Source organism: Canis aureus, chromosome 6 (assembly GCF_053574225.1).
Source record: "Canis aureus isolate CA01 chromosome 6, VMU_Caureus_v.1.0, whole genome shotgun sequence".
Lineage (NCBI taxonomy): Eukaryota > Metazoa > Chordata > Mammalia > Carnivora > Canidae > Canis > Canis aureus.
The window spans coordinates 22,679,291-22,692,839 of NC_135616.1; the positions used below are offsets into that span (position 1 = coordinate 22,679,291).

General features: G+C 36.8%; 1 protein-coding gene across 4 annotated transcripts in view; it reads right to left on the reverse strand.

Annotated features, from left to right (window-relative positions):
* Positions 1-597: 597 nt before the first annotated feature.
* Positions 598-13,549, reverse strand: part of DSC2 (desmocollin 2) — a 33,243-nt gene continuing 20,291 nt past the window's right edge. For 2 of the 4 annotated variants that reach the window (XM_077900344.1, XM_077900343.1), the window contains exons 11-17: positions 13,320-13,462; positions 8,087-8,317; positions 5,789-6,025; positions 5,118-5,242; positions 3,634-3,891; positions 2,924-2,969; positions 2,699-2,837 (exon numbers count right to left, since the gene is read on the reverse strand). In XM_077900344.1, coding sequence (XP_077756470.1) covers positions 2,934-2,969; positions 3,634-3,891; positions 5,118-5,242; positions 5,789-6,025; positions 8,087-8,317; positions 13,320-13,462 — 1,030 coding nt within the window. In that variant the 3' untranslated portion in view covers positions 2,699-2,837; positions 2,924-2,933. Of the gene's footprint in view, positions 2,838-2,923; positions 2,970-3,633; positions 3,892-5,117; positions 5,243-5,788; positions 6,026-8,086; positions 8,318-13,319; positions 13,463-13,549 lie in introns of all 4 variants that reach the window. The other 2 variants (XM_077900342.1, XM_077900341.1) reach the window with 1 other exon arrangement.

Below are 13,549 nucleotides of genomic sequence, written 5' to 3' on the forward strand. Positions count from 1 at the left end.
TAGATCATATAGTAGAGGAAATTAGACTCAAAGTTAAGTGACTACTCAAATCCCACAATTAGTAAGGGTGGAGTTGGGATTCGCATCAAGGCACTCTCTGGAGTCTTTGTACTTTTAGGGTTACTATGGTGACTGCCAACTGCCTTAAATTCCCTGGCAAGCAACTGCTTGTCTCAGAGACAAGGAATCTCTCTAGCTAGAAGTGAAGCCCAGAAAGGGCATGACAGGAAGAGTCTTAAGAATATGTAAGTTTTATAGGGTTTTAGAATTAGTGCCCATTTTTAAGAAGTAGATGTTCTCCTTTCCATCCAATTTAAACTAAATAGTTTCATAGTATTTCAAATTAAGCAATCCTTCTCAGATGCTTCAGAAATCTTTGCAATATATGATCTGAACCACTGGATCTATAAGACCCTGTCATGAGGTAATCATAACGAAGAGACATATTCTCAAATTAACAGACATTCTAAAGTAAAGCAAAGCAACTTTCAATTACCCTATTTTAGTTGATTTTTGTTAATATGAATCAGGATGTACATGTGACATATTTTAATCATTTAGTATTATAGGAGTGCCTTTTAGGTGGACCACTCTATATGAATTTCATGCTTAAAAGCTATTTTTTATTCCAATGTCTTACAGTCACCCTAGGAAAGGAATTATATTACCATCCCCCATTTTATGATGAAATTTTGAAAAAAAACACACAGACACAGAGAAACTATGTAACCAATATCCCGTAGCATCACAACCTTTAGAATAGCAAAATTATATACATTTGGTGATAACAATGGACCAGTGATCTCTCCACATCAAACTCTAAAATTCTAAAAAATGTAGAACACGATTCTAAAGAACAGACTCATTTCTCAAAGTAAAACAAATGCAATCTTATAAGGTCATATCAGACACATGATTAACAAACTCACACTAATATTTTAAAACTACTTGATTTACTTTCTCATAACTAGTAATACACACATTGTGGACATGATTTATTTAAAACTTTGAGAAATAGTATTTTGACCGAACAATAATAAAACTATTAAAAAGATAAATTGATAATGGAAAATTACCCAATGTTAACCTTTAAAAATAATTGTTACAAGCCAAACTTGTGAATTTTAGATAGGCACATTATTAACAATTGTAACTATCAGAAATACATTTAAAATGTCCATGGAGTTAGTATACATAAAAAATTCATTAGCTGAAATCAGCTGTGAAACATGGTCTGAAATTTGGTTGGCTGTTAAGTTTAATTTTGTCTTATTGTTTCAAAATATAAATAGATTGGCCCATTCTACATTTGTTAAAAACTGTAATCTTAAAATATGAAACAAAAAAACTCTGATAGATATGACTAGGCAGTTCATCTAAAAAGTTGTAAAATACTTATTCCTGGAGAACTTTCACAATCCCTGTACCTCAAAGCTTATTTCAAAACCATCATTATTTCTCATTTAAAAACTATACCCTTGCATTGAAGATATAAACTGTAAATATGCTATTATATACTAACCGCACATATGCTAATTTTAAATACCCTTTTGTTAACATAGAATATTGCATCTAATAAAAGCATGACTTATTTTTACATTTTCAATGGCAAAGTTAAAGTTCTTTTGTTGAGGAAATAATGAAGCAATGACCAAGATATCTGAAACAATAACGTCAACATATTATAACATTACTCCAATAAACAGAGAATACTACACTTACATAAAACACAAACAGAATCACTCACTTTAGAAGAGAAGAGAGATGGCTTTTTAAAATACTAGACTCTCCAACCCAAGTAGAAATTTAAAAAATAAAGAGAAGAGAAAGATAGTGAGAGAGAGAGAGAGAGGAGTACACACACACACACACATATATATATATATATATATATAGAGAGAGAGAGAGAGAGAGAGAGATATCAAGGACCAAAACCATGCAGAAGTAAAAATACATTCTAGCAGTTTTTAAACTTAAATTTTGCTGACAAGAGAGGTTAAGAAAGAAACATAGACTCAGTGCAGGATTTTATATAGAATAAAACATAGAAACTAAACTCCACCAAAATGGAATTGTATTAATAGTTAATGCCTGCCTGGGACTCTCTCTTTGCATTAAAAAGAAAGGTAATGTTGTAAGAAGAAAACATTATCAAGAATGCAATATACATTTTATAATGTTTAGGAGAATGGCAGTTTTCAAGCACCACACGATTAACTAATTAGGTAAGTGAAAATAATATTAAAGCAAGTTCTTGACAATTTTCTATTAGGTCATACTTTAAGTAGTGTATGACATACACTTGAATTCATTACATTTTATTGCACTATAAAGTGGTTATTATCATTAGACTCAAATGTAAACAATAATGCAGACTTCCTTAATTTTCCTATCTGTAGGTCTCCTTGGGTGGAAGACACTAATAAATAACTTTGTAAAACTTGGGAAATTTGGATACATATTTATAGCCTTATCTTGTAAACATGCATTTGGCTAAAGAGATCCCATCAAAATAAAGAGGGGAAAACCCAAAACATAACATCTTGTATTTTTTTTTTTTTAAATCTGGCTGGTAATGAAAAAAGTGGTGGTTGGAAGGAGATAAAGTCACTGGATTTTGTAGATTTATCAGAATACACTCATCTCTTGATGCATGCTTCTGCTAGTGTCCTAAATTTGGGTTCCAAATGATCCAAAAATTCAAGCCCATCTTCTTCTTGTCGTTCACTGCAACAACCTATAGAACCAGCCACGGATCCTTTTCCTTCATAGTTATATGTAAGGACATAGTCTTGAGCATGCTTATGCTTGTCATCTTGATTACACAGTTGCACCTTCTGCCAGGGGAGAAACACAATATATTTTATTATTATTATTTTAAACACCAAAACTTACTAACATAAAAATAATTGCTTTGATTTACCTTTCATTGTTTAATTTTTAATCAGAGTGTGTCCTCTAATGGATTCCTACATATAGAAAATGCACATGATTGGTCTATATCATAAATCATCTCTAAATTCACTATACAGCATGCTTCTAAAAACTCACACGCGGCAACAAGTATACAAGGATTCATATTAAGTAATCATTAGTTTCCCTTTCAAAATCATGTCTAAAGTGAAATGCACCCATTAAACTGAACCCAAGTTGATATGAGCCCAATAGGCTTAGTGACCATAAGGCTTTAATTGCCTCGCACCACATTTCTGGTTTCTGTGATATGATTTGTCATGTGGGAAATAGTATTACAAAGTCATGGAAAAAAATAATTTAAGTATCATCCCACAGATAGCTTCTATATTTTAAAAATAAAAACATATAAACTGGGATAAAGATTCTTTTCAATTGTTCTTATATCAAATAAATATGACATTTCATGTCCAATACATAAATAAATAAATATCTAACACTATTTTGTAAGAATTAAACACCAAACAAAATAAGAGGAAAAATAAATACCCACTTAATATCTGAGCATTACTAAATTGAAATTAAGGAAAAACAATTTTCCAATTAATAGATTTAATATTTAATGGAAAATAAAGGTCAGGCCACTAAATTGTAGTAATTTAGAAAGTTGAAGAGAAATGAAAATAAATTCGTAGGACACTCAGGGAAACTCAAACTCACTTCACCAAGGCGGGGCTGAGTGAAATTATGCCATTCGGAGTAGGTGTATCTGCAGGTGTCCACCTCCACATGTCCTCCCCTACAGGAATCCAGGGTGTGATGATGCCCAGTCCCCCGGCATGATTCCAGGGTCTGATGTCCACCTTTCACCATTTCAATGCTCTCCTGCCCTCCATTTTTCACTCCTGATCCCATGGTGCCACACACTCCCTGAGCCGAACTGCCCACAGTATGGGTTGTGAAGCCATCCGTGGAACACTGAAATGAAAACAATTTGTGTACAAATTGTAAAACGAACAACAATAACATGCAGATAATGTCATACATTTTTGTGTTAGAAGGTAGGCTCTCTGAGAGCAAGAACTAAATCTTGCTCTCTTCACAATCCTGAGTCTCACCCAGGACTTGATGCAGTATCCAATGCATCTGCAAACTGCAGATATCAAGCGGTCTAAACCTTGAAACAAATCAGAAAGCTGAATATATATTCCTTCTTTAAATATTTCTTAGAATACTGTACATTGTTGTTTGTTAAATCCTTCCAAAATCTCAAGGCTCAAAATGAGGAGTCCAGTATCAATGCCTCACATATATTTACCCTGTTTTAAATTCACTCCTTCACCTGACTAGAGCAGAAACAGAAATGATGAAGAGTATTCTTATTCAGTGTCTAATCTCATTTCCCTTGACTAGAACAAAAATACAGGAAAAAGAGTTGCCATAAAAATCTTAGCTTCAGTATTAAACCCTTGTGATCTCAATAAATACAAATAAATCAGCAGGGAAAATAAGAACACCAACGTTCTGGTCACTAATTTTCTATGCTGTGCTTTTGTAGGAAAGTCTAAGGTGTTTTTTTCCAATACTTTATTAAATGTCAACACACTTTTGCTTTCTAAATCTTTCCTGTTCTTATCATTATGCCTTTTGTAAAAAATTTACATGTTCCTCATCCACGTAGTAGGCTAGAAATCAAAGTTGGAGCTCTGTAGTCATTTGCTAGCAATGCTGTTTCATATATTTGATCTCAGGCTTCTTTCTAACCATATTAGAACCAGGAAGACTCCATTAAAGTTCTTCCCACACTGATCAAAGCTTGTAGTCATTTTTATTGCTGCTGCCAGAAAAAAAAATAAAATAAAATAATTATGCTGATGACCTGTGAATAATTAAATGAAATATTTTTACAGCACAAACAGCAGTTTCAATATTTAAAAAAGACTGGATTTAAAGTTGAAATCATGAAACATTTTAAGTAGAAATAATAATGATGTGCTAAAGGATTTTTACTATTAAGGAACACTATATGACCACATTGAAAGGCCACACACCACCATGAGAATCAAGGTCATTTTATCTATTCCATAGGGCTGATGAAATTTTACATATTCTAAGTCACCTGATCAAAAGGACTTCTCTCAGAAAAGAATTGATTAAACCAAGTTTGTCCTTTGTATTTATTTTAAAAAGAACAAACTACTTACTATTTTGTCATCTCCTGGAGCTTCTGTATTTGACACAATGAGGTTCTGCTGGGCTAAATCATCAGGAAATACTTTGGGCTGTTTAGCTGCCCCAGTACCCCCACAGACTAAGGTAAATAGGATACCTGGAGGATGAAAGAAGTTATTTCAGTTTATCATAAAACAATGTGGAGTTGTAATTCAGGATGACTAATACAAAGATGATTTTCCAGAAAACATAAATAGGATGGCTTGTGGAGAAGTAGCACACAACAGGAAAGTCTTCCCTAACCAGGTATCCCACGAAGACGTGCTAAATGCCGTATTTCTGCACTAAATTTTACGTCTATGCTGAGATAACACTAGAACAGTACTTTCAGTATATAAATTAAATGTGTTGTGTTGAAGCATCTGGGTGGCTCAGTCAGTTAAGCATCTGCCTTTAACTCAGGTCATGATCCTGGGTCCTGGGACCCAGCCCCACCTGCTTCTCTCTCTCCCTGGCCCTGCTCATGTTCCCTCTCTCTCTCACATAAACAAAATCTTTAAAAAAAAAACAAAAACAAATATGTTGTATTAAATAGAAATAGAACTATATACAAATGAACAGCTACAGATAGCAGTGCTGATTCTAAGAATGTGTCTCGAAAGTTATTTCAAAGGCTCTTATTTGAGTTGGTGAAGGAACTTACAAAAGAGCAACGCTATGCCCAACAATATTGCAAGGATGGCCCACTTTCCAAGTCTCACATCTCCGCCACCGGTCCTCGCATCTGTGCGAAGCGTGCAGTCATTTTCAGTAACACAGTCACATAAAAGTACTTTTAACGGAGTGATGAGTGACCGGCCATGTCTATCTGCAACTCTGACAGATATTCGATATGTTCCAAATGGAAGGTCCTTCTCATAGAAAAGACGAGCTGCCGTATCTGAAAGAAAATGAAACGGAGTGATAGAGAATGTCACTAATCCCTCCTAGTGGTAGGATATTCACCCTATTTCCCAACAAATGTATCTTCCTGATGGGAAGGCACAATTGCTACAGGATTGAGAAGATGAGTGGACTGGAAGTTCTAATCTAGAGCAACGGTAAACATACTACGTATATAAGTTTCTCTCTTCTCCCTCTTACATGAATGTCCTTTGACTTTTATAGTAATACATCTTTCTGTCCATAAATAGACCTTCTATCATAAGTAATAGGCTTGTTAAGACATTGGTTTGGGGATGCCTGGATGGCTCAGTGGTTGAGCATCTGCCTTCGGCTCAGGACATGATCCCAGGGTCCTAGAGTCCTGGGATCAAGTCCCACATCAGGCTCCCTGCAGGGAGTCTTCTTCTCTCTCTGCCTATGTCTTTGCCTCCCTCTCTGTGCCTCTCATAAATAAATAAATAAAATCTTCAGAAAAAAAAAAAAGACTGGTCTTTACCACATCTTTGAAAATATTTGCCTTCAGTGCAATTTTCTTTTATACATGGCTCATCACAGGGTAACAGTCTGAAATTCTGGATGTTTCCCCTTACTTTGTTTTCATATATTGTGCCAAACAAACATAAAAAACAGTTGTGGCTTACTGTCAGCCTGATTCTGACAGCTCAGAACATGGCTAACCTTGAACATACTGGCAGACATGAGTTGTCCTGCTGCTGTACCATCTCATCATTCTATAAGACCCTGGAACCAACTGTCTAGTTTTTAGTTTTGATGTATTTTTTTTGGTCAAGGATAGAAAATATCCAGGTCAATCTCTAATTCAGTCTTGGGTACAGATCTAAAGATATAATACTATTCTGAATATAAATGCTGCATGCCAATGCCTAAGAATAATCTCTCCTCACTTAACTGGCCTAGTGTGACAGTCCTATTTATTTTTAGGGTGTTTGAAGCTCTAAATATAAATTTGGGGGTTCGGGCAAAGAAATCAGTGAATAAGTCCATTTTAAAAGAAAGCATGGTTAAGTTGGTAAGTCTATGTGTAAAAAATAAGACTAACAAAACCAAAATTTAGGATGCATAATGTGTCATGGGCTGATGCATTAATTATCTTGTTTACTCCCCCAAATAATCCCATTTTACAGATGAGTAAATTAAGGCCCAAAGAGAATAAATAGCACGGTAATATTTATATCACTAATAAACAGTGGAGCCGGCATTTAACATAGCCTATCTTGACTTCAAAGCCTCTTTAGGATTCATTATTCGTAACTTGATGTTTCCCAGACTTTTGTGTTATTTCACAGATGAGTAGAACTTTAAAGTCACAAAGTTTTGACCAACATAATCTTACCAATGTTTTACTGTATGAAGTAGGAACAATAAATAAATAAATAAATAAATAAATAAATAAATAAATAACTTCTTTCAAATGATCTAAAAAGAAATGATGTTATGACTACCCAATCAGTAGAAAGCAGGAAATCTAAAAATAAAGTTTGTTCTTCTCAAGAAAGTTGATAACCTTACATACACACACACACACAAACACACACACACACAAACACACACACACCAGAATATTGTTAAAAATACTGAAAATGTTATCCATTCACAGAGCAGGATTTGGGACATGGGGCCGTAACTTGTCACCGTGGCTTCTATGCATCCTCGATTTTCTTCTCCCTTCCCGTTCTTCTTCCCCTGGCTTGCAACTTAGTTTTCTAATTTGTCTTAAGAGAAAATGGAGGAATATTCATCGGAAGCCTGGGGTTAAAATTCGCATTCAAGGACACTTTAAAGGCAAACCCCCTCAGTTTACAGCAGATCTGAAAGTTGTGAACGCTGGAGTGCTGGGGGACCAGGACTTCAGGGCCAGTGCATAGGACAGTCAGGACATGTGGAAGACACTAAAGAGTTTACAGCTGATGGAGGGAGTGGTGCAGCTAAATGGATAGGGGGCCCCTCCATTTTTTCCTGTCACCATAGTTCCTCTCATGGTTAAAGTCAGAAGTACAGACTAAGAGCTAAGTTGGTATTAATGATATTTACATACCGTTAATTTTTGTTAATCTCCATGTTCTTTCTATGTCTGAATCAGGAATATTCTCCAATCTGAAGTCAAAGGGTGGGCCATTGATAGGCTCATCAGGGTCTATAGCAACAATGTCCGCAGATGGTGACAAGACGGTTTTGCAGATTACCACTGTGTGTTTTGGTATTGATGGGCCATTATCGTTCACATCTTGAAGTATGATTCCCAGTGTCCCAGTACATGATCTCCCATCTGAAAAATTGGACATAATAATATAATTATTTTTAATGTTCTGAGTTTTCACTGGGAAGTTATACATTGAAAAAATAGTTTTAAAAATGAATGTGGCACTTGTAACCTAGAAATGGCAGTGACAAAGACAGTCACAGGCTACTCCCTTAAGGAATGTTTAAAAAAAAATGATCACTTTCAATAGGTTGTGCTGTTTGACATAACTGCTATTAGATTTGTCCTTCATGAAGAGTCCTAACTCTGGGAAACAAACTAGGGGTGGTGGAAGGGGAGGAGGGTGGGGGGTGGCGGTGAATGGGTGACGGGCACTGAGGGGGGCACTTGACGGGATGAGCACTGGGTGTTATTCTGTATGTTGGCAAATTGAACACCAATAAAAAATAAATTTATTATTAAAAAAGATTTGTCCTTCATTCACTAAATAGTTGCAACAGACATGGAAACTTTTATGGAGGTTGATTTTTGACTGATTTTTGAAAGGAGAAAATGTGAACAAGGGCACTTCTGGTACTTTAAAAGCACAGAGAAATCTGAGGAGGTGGAAAATCCCAAGGTACATATCCATGTTCTAGACATAATGAAGGGGAAGGCAGAGTGGTTAGAACTGACATGGCAGAGAAGAGCCAAGAGTCCCTGAACACCAACCTAGGAACCTGGAATTTCATATGCATATAGAAAGTGCATAAGGCTTTGGAGCAGGGGAACTGAAAGGTAGAAGATACGGATATGGAAGATGAGAACAAAATAGTACACAGAAACATCTGAAGGGGAGCCCCTGGGTGGCTCCGTGGTGAGCATCTGCCTTTGGCTCAGGTCGTGATCCTAGAGTCCTGGGATCGGAGCCTGCTTCTCCCCTTGCCTGTGTCTCTGCCTCTCTGTGTGTCTCTCATGAATAAATAAATAAATAAAATCTTTTAAAAAAAGAAGAAATGTTTGAAGGGTGAAAAGACTCCAGAAGTGGAAAATCACTTGTAAACCAAACTAACCACAATGGCTGTAGCCTAAGGAGAGCATCTGTCTATATATTTAATAAGAATTTACTGAATAACTACTTTGTACTGGGCACCATACTGGAAAATCTAGGGGATTCAAAGATGAATCAGACATGGGTCCAGGCCATAAATCACTCACACAGTGGTGAAGTCTGAAGCTGAACACAAATCCTGGACTTTTGTCTCTAAATTGCTGCTTCTTTTTGCTTAATCAGGATGCCTTGAGACATCAAGGATGGACAAGAGGATAAATGGACTTGCTGCTGCTGGCTGGGGCTGTGTCTTATGTGAAGCTGCCAGCCTAGGAAAACGGAAACCCCAGGCGCAGCCCTGCAGTCACAACCTCAACCAAGACAACAGGATCTGTGATACTCATAGTGTCACTGATGGACAGGAGAACTGGTTCTGAAATGTGGGCCACAGAAAAGGACAAGGTGGAGGCAGCAATAAGACTGCATGACGTTGGGCAGCCCGGGAGACTCAGCGGTTTAGCACCGCCTTCAGCCTGATCCTGAAGACCCAGGATGGAGTTCCATGTCAGGCTCCCTGCATGGAGCCTGCTTCTCCCTCTGCCTGTGTCTCTGCCTCTCTCTCTGTGTCTCTCATGAATAAATAAATAAAATCTTAAAAAAAAAAAAAAAAGACTGCATGGGATGAAGTGAGAGAGAGGAATGAATAAAACCAGAAAGCAAACCGAACGCCTCCTAGGGAACAGAAGCCTGCAGATGGAAATTCCAGAATGAGCAAGATCAATGTTAAAAGGAAAACCAACAAAACCACCCTCAGAAGATGAATTCTCTCTCTGCAAGACATTTCTGAAACCTGTATATTTAGTATCTCCAAAGACATAACAAAATGGTACCTGTGTAGACAACAATGAAATTATAGCTTAAATTCCAGTAACAGTAAGACAGCAGCATTCCTCTAATAGGGACTCTAGAAGAAGAGGATAAATAGAATGGCAGGGAAGCACTCTTCAAAGAGATAATTGCTGAGAATATCCCAGAATTAAAGAGAAGCATGGATTTTTTTTAATATATTCTGACTGCAGTGCTACCTACACACAAATAAACTCACATCATAAAGATTGTATTAAAACTATAGAAGACAACCTAGAGAGCCAAAAAAGGTGCCTAGACATATCACCTACAAATGGGCAATCACAAGATTGGCAGTAGAATAAACCCCAGTGGCAGGAGATACCAGGAGATAATGGAGGACAACCTGAGCAGTGCTGAGGGGAAAAAAAAAAAAAAAAAAAAAAAAAACCTTAAAGCTTTACATCAAGTCAAATGCTCAAATCAGGCATGAGAATGATGTTACAATATTTTCCAGAATAAGATGCTTAGGGTTTATCACCCACACCACACCATCTGAAGAACTTAGTAAAAGACGTAGACCAGCAAAAAGAAAAGGGAACTAGAAGAAATGAGATGTAAGAAAAATACAACCATCTCAACCATTTAAAAGAAGAGAGATGAGCAGGGGGATGTGTATTTTCTCCAGCTGGCATACTTTTCATAGGGCAAAACAATTTCACCTCTCAAAATCTCTTGTTCTCAGACTACACGCTGTTTTCTTGATCTCTCTGAAAACCGGGGCTGTGGAACATCCTGAACATCTCTTCCCATTGGAATCCACCCACAGAGTTGAAAGCACATGGCTCACTGAATCCGGTTAATTGCATTGTCTTTAAAAACTGACCTCCACGATGTCTGCTCTTCTACCGTTGTGCTAAATGCCTGAACTTCCCTTCCATTAAACGTTTAGAGTCATGCAATACACTCTATTTTTTTTTTGGCACGTTGTGATTAGTATTGGTGTACAATATTTAAACCAAAGCTCTTAGGCATCAAATTCAGTTTCACGGCTCTGTTTCTCATGTTAGTTAAATAAATCACACTCTTATTCACTGGAGTGTATGCATGCCATGCTCACTCTCTAATATTAATGCGATTCTATGTGAGTAATTACTAATTCTGAATATGAAGTCATGGAGAATGAACTACACATGGTTTCATGATTTTTTGTGGCTGGTACACTCCTACTCAATGTTTCAAATATTTTGAAAGCACACTCCTCCTCTCCAAAGCAGGAATAACACAACAACACAGACACCTAAAACTGAGTTATATAGAAGAGATATCTGAGTGACACTGCCAAGAGAATTTAATTTGAGAAGATACTGAAAAGAAGAGAGAAACTGAACCCAAAGCTGAAGAAATCGCTCTGCTCAGGTGAGTGGAAAGTACTACCAGAAAGCACAGGGGGGATCCCTGGGTGGCGCAGTGGTTTAGCACCTGCCTTTGGCCCAGGGCGCGATCCTGGAGACCCAGGATCGAATCCCACGTCGGGCTCCCGGTGCATGGAGCCTGCTTCTCCCTCTGCCTATGTCTCTGCCTCTCTCTCTCTCTCTCTGTGACTATCATAAATAAGTAAAAATTTAAAAAAAAAAAAAAAGAAAGAAAGCACAGGGACGAGAGAGGAAAGCGTGGAAACCTGTACACACACAAACCTTGCAAAAGGGTTTTAGAAAGAGGAAGCAAGTGCTGCAGAAAAGCAGGAGGATGGAGAGTGAGAATAGGCCCGAATTCAGTGCTCACAAGACAGCATCTTTCATTAAGAGCAGTAGGGAGGGTCCAAATGAAATTAGCCAGTGTAGATTTTAGAAAAGATAAAAACAAGGTCCCATGACATATTTATTACATTCTACAATGATGATTAGCTCATCTAAACTCCATACAAATATTTGATCTCTCAAGTATTTTATTTCCTCTGCAACAAAGGAAAATGTAGAATAAAATTATATCCCAAATCTCTAATTCCAGACAGTAATTTTATCTGACCTACCAACAAGCTATTTGTCATGTGCTGTTAAAAACATAAGAAGATGGGATCCCTGGGTGGCTCAGCGGTTTGGCGCCTGCCTTTGGCCCAGGGCGCGATCCTGGCGTCCCGGGATTGAGTCCTACATCAGGCTCCCGGCATGAAGCCTGCTTCTCCCTCCTCCTGTGTCTCTGCCTCTCTCTCTCTCTCTCTCTCTCTCTCTCTCTCTCTCTATGTCTATCATAAATAAATAAATCTTAGAAAAAAAATGTAACAAGAACAGATTTGATTTTCATCTGCCTTTGACCAAAAAGCATGTCCTGACAAAGGGATAAAGGAAGCTGAGGCCTTAAGGGACAGTCTTTAATGAATCAAAGTTGAATTAATAATAATCACACCCTTACCAATTCAGTCAATGGATATAAACCATTTCTCACTTTAGAGAGCACTGAAATACCTAAAACATCTTCCAAAATCACTTCTAGACTCTAATGTTGTAAGCTATAGTGTAATAACTGATGTTTACTGTAGTCAACATATTTAGTTTATGGATGCACAAAGGCCAAATGTAACTCATACACTAAATGGATCTCATAACCACTGTGTTCACATTTCTCTCCATTTTGTAGCACTCATAGAACATTTTACACTTTATATGGTTTTATGGATTCACAGTGTTTAATTTTATAAGGTACTGTTAATCATGACTATGATTATTTTTATATAATGTTCTTAATCAGAATTCTAACCTCCACGTACACTGATAGTTCCCTGTAAAAAGACAAAAACAGTTTTCTAGGAATGCGCTATGGGGCAATAAGTATGTGCTCCCTGCAACGAACTTTCCTGCCAAAGTGAGTATTTTAAAAGATACGACTAGATAAATTGAAGCTAATTTTACTAGAGTAACTTTCTCACTTTTCAATGATTGTTTACTTTTAATAAATTATGGTTTCCAGTATTTCTATTACTAAATTTTATAATTACATAAAACTGAGCGTGTTATTAGGAAACATCCATGTGTTAATAAACTACATCAAACCTTTCAATTGCTCCATGTCTTCCAGGGAGAAATATATTTCGAGAATACATGGAGCTGACTTAAAATCAATGTGGTTGGCTTAAGAACTGAGGATGAAAGTAGGGGGAAACTGATGTAGCTGGCTTAGAAACAAAGTTCTTACCTTTGTCTGATGCAAGAATTGTAATATTATATATACCACCTCTGATCATCTCTGCCTCTCGATCCAGGTTTCTGAAAATTGTAATGGATCCTGTGTTTTCATTTATTCTGACCCACTCTTTTGGATCACTTAATTTCTTGTACCTGTTAATAACGAAGTAAAATAACAACTGTATCATAGGCCCAATTATAATTTTGGCAGCAAATTATGAATTTTAAAAACATGGTAAA